Source organism: Pantherophis guttatus, chromosome 3 (genome assembly GCF_059756535.1).
Source record: "Pantherophis guttatus breed Tessera chromosome 3, ASM5975653v1, whole genome shotgun sequence".
In the NCBI taxonomy this organism is placed as follows: domain Eukaryota; kingdom Metazoa; phylum Chordata; class Lepidosauria; order Squamata; family Colubridae; genus Pantherophis; species Pantherophis guttatus.
The window spans coordinates 142,603,026-142,619,044 of NC_142065.1; the positions used below are offsets into that span (position 1 = coordinate 142,603,026).

Consider the following 16,019-nt stretch of genomic DNA (forward strand, 5'->3'; position numbering starts at 1 on the left):
GCCTCTCCTCTCCCTCCCTTTCCGTTCAGGGAGCTTGTGCAGCTGTGGCGGGTGGGCTAAGGGGGTATATTGGAGGCATTATGCGGCTGTGAACAGATAGATAGCAACCCCACCCTTCCTCCTCCTCTCGCCCCTCGGAAGCCTTCCAACTCTCGAAGCCTGCCTGGTTCGGGGAAGGTCGGAGTCCCAGGGCGCTCCCGCCTCGCCAGTTCCAGAGCCCCCCCAGCGCTCCCTTCCTCGCAAGGCCAAGACCCGGGATCTGCGCGGCTGTGGCTCTCTGCGCATCCACCAGCATCGGCGCTGGTCTCCTCTCGGCAGGTAAGGGCGGGTCGCTGGTTGCCGTCTAAAGCTTGCGCTTGCTCTCCGGTGTCCGTTGCTCGGGATTGGCGCTATGATTTTAAAGCTGCGCCAGATGTAATTTTCTTTCTTTCGTTTTGCTTGTTTTCAAGCTTTCCCTTCGTCACTATGGATAAACTGGCTAATGCAAACTCGCAGTTTGCTCTGGATCTTTTCCAAAAGTTGACGGAAGCCCACCCAACCGGCAACGTTTTCTTTTCTCCGCTCAGTGTATCGTCCGCCCTGGCCATGGTCGCCTTAGGGGCCCGCGGTAACACAGCCTCGGAACTCCTGAAGGTCAGCAGGTATTTTTCTGACACGTTAGTATGGCTGCTAATATGAGGAAATGCGGCTCTTTTGTAAGGAGAGTGGAATTTTAAGTGCTGCGTATTGGAAAAACCGCCTCTAGTTTAGGGATGAATCATCTTCTTAAAATGTATTAAGTGAATCGCCAGCTTTAGTTAGGACTTCCAAAAAGTTAGTAAGAGACAGGATCAGTTTTACTACTGATCTGCTGAACAAACAATTTTCAAGAGACTAAGGGTGATAGATAGATGATAAAGATAGATAGATAAGTGATAGAGATAGTTAGGTAGCTACTGTCATCAGCTAGCCAGATGATGGAGGGACGGACGGAGGGAGGGATGGAGGGAGAGACAGAGAAATGATGGAGAGAGAAGGTAGGTAGGTAGGTAGGTAGGTAGGTAGGTAGGTAGGTAGGTAGGTAGATAGATAGATAGATGATAGATGATAGATAGATAGATAGATAGATAGATAGATAGATAGTAGGTAGGTAGCCAATTTTCTATCACTAAAGTTGGCCTATTGATCAGAGGTCCTTGGAATTGTATTTTTAACTGACAGGTTAGACTCTGAGAAAGTTTGAAAACTCTTGGTTTAATTTTCCACACATAATCCAACCTGTACGGAATAAGGATGTAAGAACAAAATTGATATACAAAAATATACAAAGAAGTAATGTTCTCTTTTTTCGCCTTGGCTCAAGCAAACTCAGCATATAGATTCAAGTCATTGTCTGCTACGCTGAAATTTTCAAGCACCCAATTACAGTAGTAGGTTGTGATAAATGAAAGCAAAAGCTCCTTCCCAAAAAATGTTTAGCCTCTATGGGAAATTAATATTTTGGTCTCCAAATGACAGAGTGTCAGCCCCTTATATTAAATGTGCAAATGGGAAAGAAATAAACATTTTGGTGCTCTCCGTTGCGTTCAAAGGAAACGTTGTCTACCCTCTTGCTATTCTTTATCAAAAAAACCATTTGTTATGAAAATCAGACTAATATTCAACTTTTTCCTTCTCCATATAAGTTTCTTTTGTGCTGTAGTCTACGTGGATTTTGTAGCTGATACCCTACGGTAATTTTGAATAAAGTCACCTGTTTAGTTACTTTCCTAAGACAGAATATATGGGAAACACATTCAGGCTTTGATAAATCCCTATTTCCTCGTATACGTATAACCCATTGTATTAATCTTAGATACTGTATGCGCCTCTTTTAAGATGAAACCTAAGTTTGCAGAGAGTGGTCCATCGTACTGTTTGCTTATGTATGCTTTCTACCTGAGAATCTGTAGATTTCTGAAATGTCTCCATTGTTCTTAGACAAAATTATTTCTGAACTAACCAGTTCTTATTGGTACTAAATTAGGACTTATCTTTTCCATGCAGACACTTCATTTTGATGGAGTTGAAGATCTTCATTCAGTATTTCAGACTCTTAATTCTAAAATTAACCGGAGCAATGCACCCTATATTCTGAAACTTGCTAATAGATTGTATGGAGAAAAAACTTTCAACTTTTTGTCTGTAAGTAGATTGCTAAATAAATAAACATCAATAATGTATGGGTCATCAGAATGGCTTTATAGATCAATTTCAAATTTTATTAGCTTATGATATTCATCAATACAGTTATCCTTTGCTTTAAGTGAATCTTTAATCTCTCTTAATTAGGTCTGCTATGGTCAGCCCGACCCAAAAATGATACAGTGAGATCCATTCATATCCAGTCATTCATTTTCTTACACCTAATGGACAGAATCTTGCCAAATGAAGGTTATAACCATCTAACCTACTCTATCCTGAGAGATTCCAGGGTGTGGCTTCCCTGAACCTCTTCCCCCACCCCCTCCATTTTGGGACTGCACAACCTCTTAATCTGGGTGTCTCTCTCTGGGAAAACTTGGTATTTTGCTAAAAATTCCCCCACCTCACCCCATTGTTTCTCCAGGTGGAGAAACATCACTGCTTTGAAATATGCAGTTTTACAGGTCCATTGAATCTCTAATTGATTGAAGACAATTTTATTTATTGGTTGGTTGGTTGATTGGTTGATTATTTATTTGTTTGTTTGTTTATTTTATTTATTTTTTAAATGTTAATACTTTCCTTCTTGCTATCCATAATAATTCTATTTATTCTATAATTTTATATTTTATCGTTTATGGATATTATATGTCTCATTTTACTAGGATTTCTTGACTAGCACCCAGAATATGTATGGAGCTAAATTATCCACAGTGGGTTTCTCAAATGCTCCAGACAAGGCAAAAAAGAAAATTAACCAATGGGTTAAAAAGCAGACTAAAGGTGAGATTTTTTAAAAAAAATAACAACTAAAGTTTTATTTTTTCTTGGGTCTACCTCAGGGGTATCAAACTCATATCATCATGGTAGTGTCACGTGACATATCTGGACTTTCCCCCCTTCGCTAAACCAGGTATGGGCATGGCCAGAGCATGACGCATCCAGCCCACGGGCCATGAGTTTGATAGCCTGGTCTACATGATAGTCAAACCTTTACTTTTATTTGCCATAATGCTGCCATAAAATACCAATTTCAGGAATTGATAAAAGGGAAAACACAATAATAGTTTGCAGCCGTTAAATTTACAGAACTGCTGGTTCTACAGTGGTTAATCCAGTCAGCAGTCCGTAACTTGATAAAAGGTATTTTGGGTTTGCATAACAAGTCTGATGAAAAAGAAGTTTGAGAATAACTCACAGATACTTATTGATTAGATTGATTCGTCTTTATAGAAAGGGCTAGTTTATACTATTATAGAAAAGTAAAAGTTGAGGTTCAATGCTAATGCTTTATTCTATTGCAACCCAGGGAGTTGGAAGTCAACACCTTTATTTCTTTTCTATCCTCTCTTCCTCACTTCTCTTTTCCCCTTCCCCATCCCTCTGTGTACCCTGTTTCCCTGAAAATAAGACCTATCCCAAAAATAAGCCCTAGCATGGTTTTTTATGTGCGTGCCTAAGCCCTATCCCCAAAGATAAGCCCTACTTAAGAGCCTGTGCAGATGGCTACCTGCCCATTCTGTCTGTTTGCTCGTGGTGCCGCAGCAAAGAGGCGAGTTGGCGTGATGGACCTGCCCCACACCAACTTGCCTCATGGCCCCAGCAGTGGCACCAGTTCATTGTTCCTGCTCTGCCCCAGCCATGAGAAAGCAGAAGAAGGGGGTTGGCAGCCACACGGGGTTCTGCTAGACGGGGCTGCTGGTGCTGTGGCCACGAGGCAAGGTAGATGTTGGGGCATGGCCTGGCTGCGGGGGCCCTGAGGTAAACCCATGCGGGGCACATGGGGCAGCTTCATCCCTCCTGCCTTGTGGCAGCGGCACTGGCACACTGCATGGCCTCCTGCCCCACTGCGAGCAAGCAGAAGAAGTGGGCCTCTTATACATCGAAAAAAAAAGACTCTCCCTGAAAATAAGCCCTAGTGCTTATTTAGGGACCCGGTCTTATTTTCGGGAAAATCTCAGCTGCTTTTCATACCATCAACCATCATAATCTCTTGGAGCGGCTTCAGGGGATGGGAATGGGAGGCCTTGTGCTATCCTGGTCCACTTCTTTCCTCTGTGGCCACTCTCAATCAGTGTTGATGGGAGGGGAGAGATCCAGCCTTCACTCAGTGCTTTGTGGGGTTCCGCAGAGCTCAGTACCCCTGTATCACCTCACCTGTGGGAGCTGCATTGGCTGCTGATTTGCTTCCGGGTACAATTCAAGGTGCTGGTTGTCACCTTTCAAGCCCTTCATGGCTTGCGACCAAGTTTTCTGAGGGACCATCTCTTGCCGATCACATCTACCTGACCCATCAGAGCGGGGAGGCAGGGAATGTGTGTCTCTAGGGAGATACACTTGGTGGGACCCAGAAGAAGGGTCTTCTCTGTAGTGGCCCCCTCTCTCTGGAACATCATCTCCCCAAAGATTAGAATGGCCCCCCATTCTAGCACTCTTCTGGAAGTCACTGAAGACCTGGTTCTGCCAGCAGGCCTGGGGAATCCAAAGCAGGACGGAGCCCATTAAATGGCTCGTGTGAGGTGCTATCGCTGAGGTAGGGGTGATTTTATTATATTATTATATGACTCTTCTTATTAGTTTTATTGTTTTTATATGAGGCTTTATATTCTGTAAGCTGCCTTGAGTTGCCATGTGCGAATAGGCGGCAATATAAATTCAATAAATAAATAAATAAGTAAACTAATAAAAGAATTTAAGCTTGAGAGAACAACCCACAGATACATAGGACACAATGTATCCTTGCCCTTAAAGTATCTCCCAAGAGATACAGGTAGTCCTCAACATATGACCACAATTGAGCCCAAAATTTATTTTGCTAAGGCATTTATAAAGTGAATTTTGCCCTATTTTATGACTTTTCTTGCCATAGTTGTTAAGTGAATTACTGCACTTATTAAATTAGTAACCTAGTTGTTAAGTGAATCTGGCTTCCTCCTTGACTTTGCTTATCAAAAAGTGATCACATCACCCCGGGACACTGCAACCGTCATAAATATGAGTCAGTTGCCAAGCATCTGAATGTTGATCATGTGACCATGGAGATGCTGTAACAAAGAGGAGAGGGTCAAGTTATTTACCAAAGCACCTGTAGGCAGGACAAGAAACAATGGATGGAAACTAATCCAGGAGAGAAGCAATCTGGAACTAAGGAGAAACTTCGTAACAGTGAGGACAATTAACCAGTGGAACAGCTTCACTTCAGAACTTGTAGCTGCTTCATCACTGGAGGTTTTTAAGAAGAAACTAGACAGTCATTTGTCTGAAATGGTATAGGGCCGTGATGGCAAACTTATGGCATATATGCCACAGGTGACATGTGGAGCCATATCGGTGGGCATGTGAGCTCAGCTCTAGTGTGAATGTGCGGGCCGGCCAACTGATTTTCAGGCCTTCTGGGCCCACAGTAAATTGGGAAACATGCTGTTTCTGGCCTCCAGGACGCCTCCGGGGGATGGGGAAGGCTATTTTCACCTTCCTCAGGCTCCTAGAAAGGCTCTGGAGCCTGGGGAGGGCGAAAAACGGGCCTACCGGGTGCACCATGTCATCACGTCCCAAAAGTGGGGGGAGCGCTGGTGGGGGTCACCCGCGCATGCGTGGGGGGGTGGGGCACATAGAATTATGGGTATGCCACACACATCCCCCCCTCGTTTTGGCATGTGATGGCAAAAAGATTAGCCATCACTGGTATAGGGTCTCCTGCTTGAGCAGGGGGTTGGACTAAAAGATCTCCAGGATCCCTTCCAGCTCTATTCTGATTGATTGATTGATTGATTGATTGGATTGATTCTGTCATGTGGCACCTTGAGCCACATGACAGAAATGGCCAGTACCATTTACAGCAGCTTTTGCTAATTCGGGATTTTTTTTTAAAGACAAATATTTACAAGATAATTGCAGAGGGGAAATGTACATTTAAGAAGTGCATTTAGATTAATCTCATTGATATGATAATATTATTTAAGTCTCAGTTCTTTGCACAGCTAATTAACAATAAAATTTCTCCATCAAGGTAAAATCCCTGAGTTGTTATCTGAAGGATCCATCAATGAAATGACTAAATTGGTTTTGGTGAATGCTGTCTACTTTAAAGGCAATTGGGCAAAGCCATTTAAAGAAGTTACTGAAGACAAGCCTTTTAGACTAAATAAGGTAAATATTTTTTTTTGTCTATCTTCTGTAACAACAGCTTGTTGTTTAGGTAGGTGTAGCAATAGCCACTCTCATGAAGCATCGTAATCCTAATTTACCTGTAGGTTTTTGTTTTTTTTTTAAATTTGATTTATATGCCGCCCTTCTCCGGAGACTCAGGGCAGCTTACAATGCGTTAAGCAATAGCCTTCATACTTTTGTATATTTATACAAAGTCAGCTTATTGCCCCCACAATCTGGGTCCTCATTTTACCTACCTTAGAAAGGATGGAAGGCTGAGTCAACCTTGAGCCTGGTGAGATTTGAACTTGCAGTAATTGCAGGCAGCTGATGTTAATAACAGTGCTTTAGTCTGCTGCACCACCAGGGCTCTTTTGAAGCCTTATGTCAATTCCTTTGACCCTAATCACCAGTTACAAATCTCAACTTTCCCATAAGTTAAACCTAGTTCCATTCTGAAATACTTTACTGAAATTAGTGGGTCACTTGTCTATTTCTCCTAATACACGAAGGAAAACAATAAAGCAATTTTTATTTTTTTTATACTATAGGTAGGTTTTTTCCCTTGGTTTATTTTTTAAATTGGTTTAGCTGTTCTGTTTATCCTTACCTGGAAATGAATTTCATTTAGCTTAATAGAGTTGTATAATTCCAAAGAACAGCTATATATTAATATAGTTTTGCAAAGATTCAATTCCCAGAACTAGTTCTATCAACTTCAGCATATACATACAGAAGATTTCTTTCTTTGTTGTTTGATAAACTCCTCACTGTAATACTCCTAAAATAATCCAGACAGAAAAGAAGAATGTGAAGATGATGTTTATGGAAGAGAAACTTCCTTTTCGTTATATCCCCGAATGCAAGTGTTGTGTGCTGGAACTGCCATACAAGGGAAAGGATCTTAGTATGATCATCCTTTTGCCTGACAACATTGAAGATAATTCCACAGGCCTAGAACAGGTGATTCTATTGTTTCCTGCTATTGCTATAAAATTATTGTCCTAAACAAAATTATTCTAAATATTACATGAATACTTGGTAGGACACCCATACACATAGACAAAGTTGTGGCTTATGTGATGCCTTGAGTGGCTCCACATATATCAGTTGGGTTCTGAAGAGAGGCTGCCTTATTTTGGGGATCTCCAGAAAATATTTAAGAGTTTTCTTCATTTTTGTACCAGACACTATGAATCCCTAACCATCTCAGGAGAAAGAGCTGAAAACAGATTAGATCTGAATTAGATTTAAATAGTATCTTAAATAGTAAACAGTAAGGTATCTATAAAATAGACGCTTTTTATGTTACATTTGGAAAGGACAACCACGGTTTTGCTTGAAAATACTTTTTTAAAAAATCTATGTTTACTTCTAATAATGTTTATGCTATAAACTCTGCGTTAATTTTTTCCCATCTGAACATCTGTTAAAGCTTCAAATAGTTTAGCATGAGGCACCAACCCTCTTACAATTAGTTCACTGCCATATTTTTATTGTTTCCCATAGTGAAAGACCATGTCTGGGATAGAGAAATTTGCTCTCTGACTCTGCAAATTCATTCATACTGAAGTGAGAGATGTTCTGTTTTTCAGCAAGAAGTTTCTCTTTGCTGAAATGGAAATATTATGGCACAATCAGGGCCGGATTTAGATTGAAAGAGGCCCTAGGCTATTCCACTTATGAGGCCCTTTCACCAGTGGTGGGATTCAATATTTAACAACAGGTTCTGTGGGCGTGGCTTAGTTGGGGGTGTGGCTTGGCAATCATGTGACTGGGTGGGCGTGGCTAGCTGGTCACGTGACTGTGTAGGTGTGGGTAGCTCGTCATGTGACCGGGTGGGCGTGGCTATGTGCATAGACTTTTTTCAGAGGGCTGAAAAAAGTCATTTCTGACTGGGCCTCGCACTTTTGACCGGTCCTCACACTTATGACCATCCTCACATTTATGCCCGTGCAGCTTTCTTAACAACCATGTCACTCATTTCACAATTGCTTCTCTTCACCATGGTGACAAGATAGGGCAAAAACGTAAAATGTGAGGACAGTCGTAAGTTCGAGGACTGGTCAAAAGTGCGAGGACCAGTCAGAAATAACTTTTTCAGCTCTCTGAGTAGTCCATATGCACAAAAGGACTACCCAGAGGGCTGAAAAAAGTCATTTCTGACTGGGCCTCGCACTTTTGACCGGTCCTCACACTTATGACCATCCTCACATTTATGCCCGTGCAGCTTTCTTAACAACCATGTCACTCATTTCACAACTGCTTTTCTTCACCATGGTGACAAGATAGGGCAAAAACGTAAAATGTGTGGACAGTCGTAAGTTCGAGGACTGGTCAAAAGTGCAAGGACCAGTCAGAAATAACTTTTTCAGCCCTCTGAGTAGTCCATATGCATAAAAGGATACAGCAATAGAGAGGGATGAAGGAAGGGAAGGGAAATTAGAGTAGGAGAGAGAGGTAGGAAGAGAGAAGGAGAAGGAGAAAGGAAGAGGAAGTAGGGAGGAGAAGAAGAGGGGGAGGAAGAGAAAGTAAGAAGGAAAGAAAAGAAAGGTGGTAGGTTTGAGGAGAAAGATTGCTATACAATAAAAAAGATGAAAGGGAAGAAAGCCAACCCCAAACAAATATAAAGATATTAAGATAAAGAATGAATTGTTAAACTTTAAAGAATAAAAGAGAACAAATATGAATAAATAACAATAATTAGAAACACACATACAAACATACAATCTATTTTCTTTGAACAGAGTATTTGGCCGGTTTACAAATTTAAACAGTGTTTAGTCATTTCAATTAAATTTACAATTTCTATATTTCCTTTTTGCCATATTTATTCCTCATCTATTTTTGTAAAAAACCAATATTACCCTCATCCTCATCTCTAATCTTAATCAAATTCAATTTTTCCCTTCTATTCTATATTATACCCCTTCCCATTGTCATCTATTTTTATATCCATCCTCACATTGGTTAATTATGTAATATTAGTTGTTTAATATAAATTCAACATTTTAATATAAATCAATTAGTTATATAACTACCTTTTTTGTATATTAATCAATATGAACATGAATATTCCAATTATTTCCATGCAATCCAATTTCTTACAAATCCATTAATTATATTTACCAATAATAATAAACCAAATAATTTCCCCCATATATTCCTCCAAACCACAACTTAACCATTTCTGCTTTCAGAAATATACAATTAATAGTATCTCAATTATTACAATTCCCTAGTTAAATACAGCTTTTTTTTCTTTTGTGTTTTAAAATCCTGAACTCTTCTCTTTTTCCCTAAATTTCCCATTGTTTGCACGTACCTTTTTTGGTGAGGAAAAAGAAAAGAATTCTGCCTGCCTAATTTTCCAACCTTGCAGCAACAGCAAAGCAGTTTCACTTTCGTTTCTCGGTATAGCTAGGGGAAAAAAAATCAGCACTCTTTGGAAGGAAGCAAAACAGCGGAGACAAATCAGCTGAGAGCCGGGAGGCCAATTAGCCTATGCTGAAGCTCCGGGGGCCAATAACATTACAAAAAAAATACCGAACCCTTTGTTAAATTGCTGGCTCCCCCGCCCCTTGCCCACCACTATTTATTGGCAATAAATAGTGGTGCGGAGGGGCGGGGGAGCCAGCAATTTAACAAAGGGTTCGGTGCAGCCACCTAGAACACCCAAAATCCCACACTGTGTAGGCCCCTCTGGATCTTGAGGCCCTAGGCTGAAGCCTAGTTAGCCTATAGGAAAATCCGGCCCTGGGCACAATGATGCAAATGATTACTTTTCTTTCCTTCCTTGCCTTTTTAGCTGGAGAAGCAGCTTACTTTGGAAAAACTGCAAGAATGGACCCAGTCCAAAAATATGAACTCCAGCGTGGACGTCAATGTACATCTACCTAAATTTCAGCTGGAAGAAAACTATGATCTTGAATCTTACTTTGCAGCATTGGGGCTAGTAGATGTGTTTGACAGTAGCAAGGCTGATTTGTCTGGAATGTCAGGAGCTCAGGATCTCCATGTGTCTAAAATTGTTCACAAGTCCTTTCTAGAAGTAAATGAAACAGGCACTGAAGCAGCAGCAGCTACTGCTGCTATATGTGTATATTCTTGTTGTGTGGTCATGGGGAAGGATTTTAATGCTGATCATCCTTTCCTATTTTTTATCCGTCATAATCCAACAAACACGATACTTTTCCTTGGTAGATTTGCCTCTCCATAAAGAGTATCGTAAATCATAAAACCAGCTTTCAGCCTCCTATAATATACACATTTCTCTGCATGCTTGGGAGAATTGCCATGAACAAGTTGAGTTCCTCCAGATATCTTCCATCTTCAATTTTCTTGAACTCCTGAGTCTTTTAACAGGTTTTATGTGACACTTCGCTCTAAAGGGTAGCCATCTCTAATCTAGGACATTCAGGTGTGTTTGACTGCAGTTCCTTTAATTTCCAGCTAACTAGGAATTCTGGGGATTGTAGTTTGAGCTGTTTGGAAGCCATCAAGCAAAGGTGTTTGTAAAACGAATAACACATGAATTACTGGAATAAAGTTGGCCTTCATTCAATATAATGTAAGAGCCTTTGGTCCAGACTCCTTTGTCCTTGAAAATCATCGATAATATAGAATTCAGAAAGTGACATCTTTTTTGTTCTTGGAAATGCAAAGCCATTTGGCACGTGCCTTAGTAAGTACCGTGTTTCTCAGAAAATAAGACCGAGTCTTATTTTCTTTTAGACTTGAAAATGAACACTTGGGCTTATTTTCGAGGCAGTTTTACTTTTTTTGAGGTGCAGAAGGCCAGACTCCGTGAGCTGGATGCTCCATGGATCAATGGTGGGTTGCCCCCGGTTCGCACCAGTTCTATAGAACCAGTAGTAAAACCGGCAGGACGCTCCGCCTACCAACCCTGATGTCATCAAAATGCTTCTGCACATGCGCAGAAGAGCACACACGGCCCCATTGCAAACCGGTAGTAAAGGTAAGTAGAACCCACCTCTGCTGTGGATACACCGTTGCCTCCATTCCAAACCTTCAGTGTTCGGAATGGAGGCTTTTTGGCGAACAGGAGGAAAATGGGAGGAGGAAAATTCTCCTGCCTGCCATCCTTTCCTCAGTCTGTGCTGAGCTTGAGGAATGGATGACAGGCAGGAAAATCCCTCCCCCTCAATTTTCTTCCCATTCGCCAAAATACATCCCACGAGCCTCCCAATAAGAGGGGAAAAGCAAAGGGGCTGGCCGCGAAGGTGCCGGCTTCAGGGAAGCGGCCCAACAAGTAGAAGCACTGCACCCAGAAAGAGAAGGGCAAAAGTGGTATTTGCGCTGCCCCAAGGGGCCAGTGGGCTGCAGCTGCAGCCGGACAATCCCCCCCCACCCGCGCCGCCACTCCTGGCCACGCCCATTTCCCCAGGCTTATTTTCAGGGTAAGGGTAATATTAGGCCCCTGCCCCAAAAAATAGGGTTGGGATTATTATTGGGGTGGTCGTGTTTTTGGAGGAACATGGTACCTTATGAGGAATTATGGTATAACTTTTCTTATCATTCAGTAAATGCAGAATTGTTTACATACGAATCACCACTGACCTCAATCTACTAATTTTTTGATATTTTTTGTCCAATTGTCTCTGCTCAGTAAATCTGAACTATATATTGTTAGGCATTGATTTTATTGAAGGTAGGTATTAGATAAAGAAATTATAATGTCAGTTTGAAGAGTTTTGTTTTTTTTAAATTTGATTTATATGCTGCCTTTCTCCGGAGACTCAGGGCGGCTTACAATGCGCTAAGCAATAGCCTTCATACTTTTGTATATTTATAAAAAGTCATCTTATTGCCCCCACAAACTGGGTCCTCAATTTACCTACCTTAGAAAGGATGGAAGGCTGAGTCAACCTTGAGCCTGGTGAGATTCAAACTTGCAGTAATTGCAGGCAGCTGGTGTTAATAACAGGGTGCTTTACTACCACTGTACTACCAAGCCTCTTTGGTTTGAAAGTTTGAAAGACTAGCTGTGAATATGAACAAACACAAGTAGGAGTCCCTGTTCAAATTACATCTTGGGGGTAAAGGAGGCAGTGTCAATATCCCTCCATCCTTACTGTGTTTGTAGACTGCCATTCTTACCTCCTGCTTCAGGCTGCTGCTGCTGCTGTGCTCGCTCTCCTTGGCCAGGTTGCTCATGGTGGGTGTGGGAGGGCAAAATGTGGATCAGAAGGAGGCCCATTCCCTCTCCCTGAGAGGAGACCCAGCTTTGTAACCTAGGCATCCTCAGCGAGAGGATGGGAGACCATCAGAAGGCCACGGGGAGGGGATGGCGAAAAGGCAGCAAGTGCTGGTGCCCAAGTTCTAACACAGGACTTCCTTCAGACCCTCCTTCCCTCTCCTTCCTTCCTACTTTCCTTCCTTCCCTGCTTCTCGTTCCTATCCCCTTCCTTCCTTGCTTCCTTCATGCTCAGGGAGGGACAAGGGGAGGGGGAGAAAATGGCAGCACTGCTGGTGACTCTGCCACCAGTGGCCGTGGCTTTTCCATTTGTGGTTGGTCCTGGTAAAAGGTAAGCACTTGCATGCTGCAAGGCTGGGACAGTACTGATCTACAACTTGGTGGTGGCCATCTGGGCTGGAATGGGTCAGCCTTAGATCCGTGGGGTTGCCCTGGAGCCAGTGAGGCGCTGCCCCTGCCACTTCAGGCCTATCCCCTGGGTGTGCGCACAGGAAGTGATGAACGCACAGGAGCTGGAGTCCTGGGTGAAAGGGAAGCGCTCAGAACACAATCAGCCTGAGGGGCAAGACAGTCACCAGGCACACCCAGAGGGCGGGGCAGCAAATGCCCCCTCACTGGCTCCAGGGCAGCCCCACGGATCTAAGGCTGACCGTGTCCCAGCCCGGATGGCTGCCACCAAGTTGTGATATTTCAGTTTTTCCGCCTGATAAATTTACAGACATTTCTAAAATGCTCTTTGCGCTTTGTCATTACAGGGTACTGAATGTAGATTAATGAGGAGAAAATGAATCTAGAATCAGGCTGAAGCGTGACAAAAGTGAAGGGGCTTTGAATATGTTCTGAAAGCACTGTAGATAATACTTATAATTGTAGTGAACATACACCCTTTGTTATAAAGGATAGCAATCCTTTAGATTTAATTATTTAATTATTTTGTTCTTGAATTTTCCTCTGTAAAACAAAGATATAAAAAAATATTGCTATTTTTAATCAGTGGTGAAATCTAATATTTGTTACTACCGGTTCTGTGGGCGTGGCTTGGGGGGTAATGTGATGGTGGGCGTGGCCAATTTTTTTTTTTTAACTTTTAAAACCATTTTTTCTACAACCTCTTTGGCAAAGAGTTGTAAAAAATGCTTTCAAAAGGCTCTGACGATCCCAGCTGAGTTGCCTGATCAGCAGAGGCTTTTTTTTTTACTTTTAAAAGCATTTTTTGGCCAAAGAGCTTGTCGAAAAAATGCTTTTAAAACTAAAAAAAAAAAACCTCTGATGATTGTGCGGCTCAGCTGGGCATGTGGGGGGGCAGGGATTTTTGGTACCGGTTCTTCGAATCACCCGCCTCCATCGCTACCGGATCGGCCAATCCGGTCCGAACTGGGAGCATTTCACACCCGTTTTTAATCCTTGTGAACTTCCTTCAGATTTGCCCCTTTTTTCTGTTTGCCCTTTTATTTTTTCCAATAAATAAAGTGATTACTGTATTTACATTCCATTTCTCTGGCAGGTGGTTGAGAAGCAACCCAAATTTTCTGAAAATATACTGGGGGTGGGGTATGTTTTCCCTAACAACAAGAGAATAACAGAATTGGAAGGGACCTAGTAGGTCATCTAGTCCAACCCCCCACCCAAGCTGGAGACCCTACACCATTTCTGGCAGATGGTAGTCCAGCCGCTCGCGCTTCAGCGCTTTGACTCCCAGGGACAGTATGGAGTCCTTCAGTCAGTTAGCTTGGCCGCCTGTTAGCACAGAGAAGCACCTGGGGTCAACCCTAGCTTTCCTGTCCATTGGAGCTAGAAGTCTCAAATGTGGCCGAGTGAACGTTTCTCTTGTAGCCAGCCCAGGTGCTAGATCGGCCCTCTGCAAACTCTCGTCTCTCGAGGAGCGCTCCCTGAAGCAGCACAAGTAACTTCGGCCAGGCTGTTCGAGAGACGAGAGTTTGCAGAGGGCCGATCTAGTGTCTGCAATGGCCAGCAAAGCTAAGGTTGACTTTGGCTGCCTCTCTCTGCTTAGTACTTCCCAGACGCGGTTTATCACTCCAAGCCCCAAGCAGGAGGAGACAAGGGCTGCCTTGGCACCACCAGCTGGCGCAAATATACCCCGGTGAAGGTGGAATCTGATGCCGTACAAATGCAAGTAGCGCTTCACTCCCATACCTTCCAGCCATCGCTACTGCCGCTTCGGCCCACTTGGGCCACCACCACCCCCTGCCGCAACAGCACCATTACCTCGTTCCATTGCGCCACCTGCAAAGTTGCACATTGCACATGCCACCGCCTATGGCGGAGATTTCCAGCCCCACCATGGGGAGCAGGCAGCTCCCCTGAAGGCCGGTGCATCCGGATGGAGGAGCTGCTTCAGGATGACCAAAGCGCCAGTCCTGTCACGACTACAGCTCTAGAATATGGGACCGACTTTCCCACCAACGTCAGCAAGCCACCGTCTGCCTGTCTTCATTTTCCTTCACTCAGATTGACTAAGCTTCTGGAGAGGAAGAAGTTTCCAGGCTGTGTGCTTGGACCAGGCACTTTCTCTTGGGCCTCCCACCCAGAGGCCTCGCAGAAGCAGACTGGCCCGAAAGGCAGCTGAGCCTTCCCCACCCCCCACCCCCCGTGGTCTGCGGGATTTAAAATTATCAATTTGGTGGTCCCTGAGGTCCAAAAGGTAGGAGACCCCTGATCTAGGATCTTGGCTATTCCTGCCAACTTAGTATCATCTGCAATTTTGATAAGTTCCCCTTCTATTCCCTCATCTAAATTATTTATGAAGATATTGAAGAGTATTGGGCCTAAGACAGAACCTTGTTGTACCCCACTGCTTACTTCCCTCCATGTAGATGTAGTACCATTAAGGACTATGCATTGAGGATGGTTTGTCATCTGTTACAAATCCATCTGATGGTCATGCTATCTATCACTTTTTTCTAGCTTAAGAAGAAGTAGGTTGTGGTCTACCTTGTTGAATGCCTTGCTGAAGTCTTAAGTATACTATGTCCACAACATTTCTCTGGTCTACTAATTTAGTCACTTTGTCAAAGAATGAAATAAGATTGGTTTGGCGTGATCTATTTTTAACAAACTGTGCTGACTTCTACTTATTACTTTACTGATTTCTAGATGTTCGCAGATGTTTTTTGATTATTTTTTTCCAGTGTCTTCCTGTATATTGATGTTAGGGGGATTGGTCTGTAGTTTCCTTGGTCTCTTTTTTCCCCTTGTTTGAAGATGGGAACCATATCGGCTCTTTTCCAGTACTCTGATAGTTCCCCAATGATCCAGGATTTCTGAAAGATATGGTACAGTGGTTATGATATGACATCTGCCAGCTCCTTTAGAACTCCAGGATGTAATCTGTCAGGTCCCAGTGATTTATATTCATTCAACATCAGACAGGTGTTCTCTAACCGTTTTTTTTTAATTTCTTTTCACTTTTATTTCTAGTCTATCTTTTGCAGCTATGTTTTTGGTAGGTGGGGCCAAACTTTCTTTTTGC

At 42.8% G+C, this 16,019-nt stretch overlaps 1 protein-coding gene across 1 annotated transcript; it reads left to right on the forward strand.

Moving 5' to 3' along the window:
- Positions 1-10,886, forward strand: LOC148114851 (leukocyte elastase inhibitor-like). Its single transcript, XM_087890277.1, has 7 exons — positions 1-318; positions 450-633; positions 2,026-2,163; positions 2,829-2,946; positions 6,173-6,312; positions 7,108-7,275; positions 10,121-10,886. The coding sequence occupies exons 2-7, from the start codon at positions 466-468 to the stop codon at positions 10,529-10,531; spliced, it is 1,143 nt and encodes a 380-aa protein (XP_087746403.1). The 5' UTR covers positions 1-318; positions 450-465; the 3' UTR covers positions 10,532-10,886.
- The last annotated feature ends 5,133 nt before the right edge of the window (positions 10,887-16,019 follow it).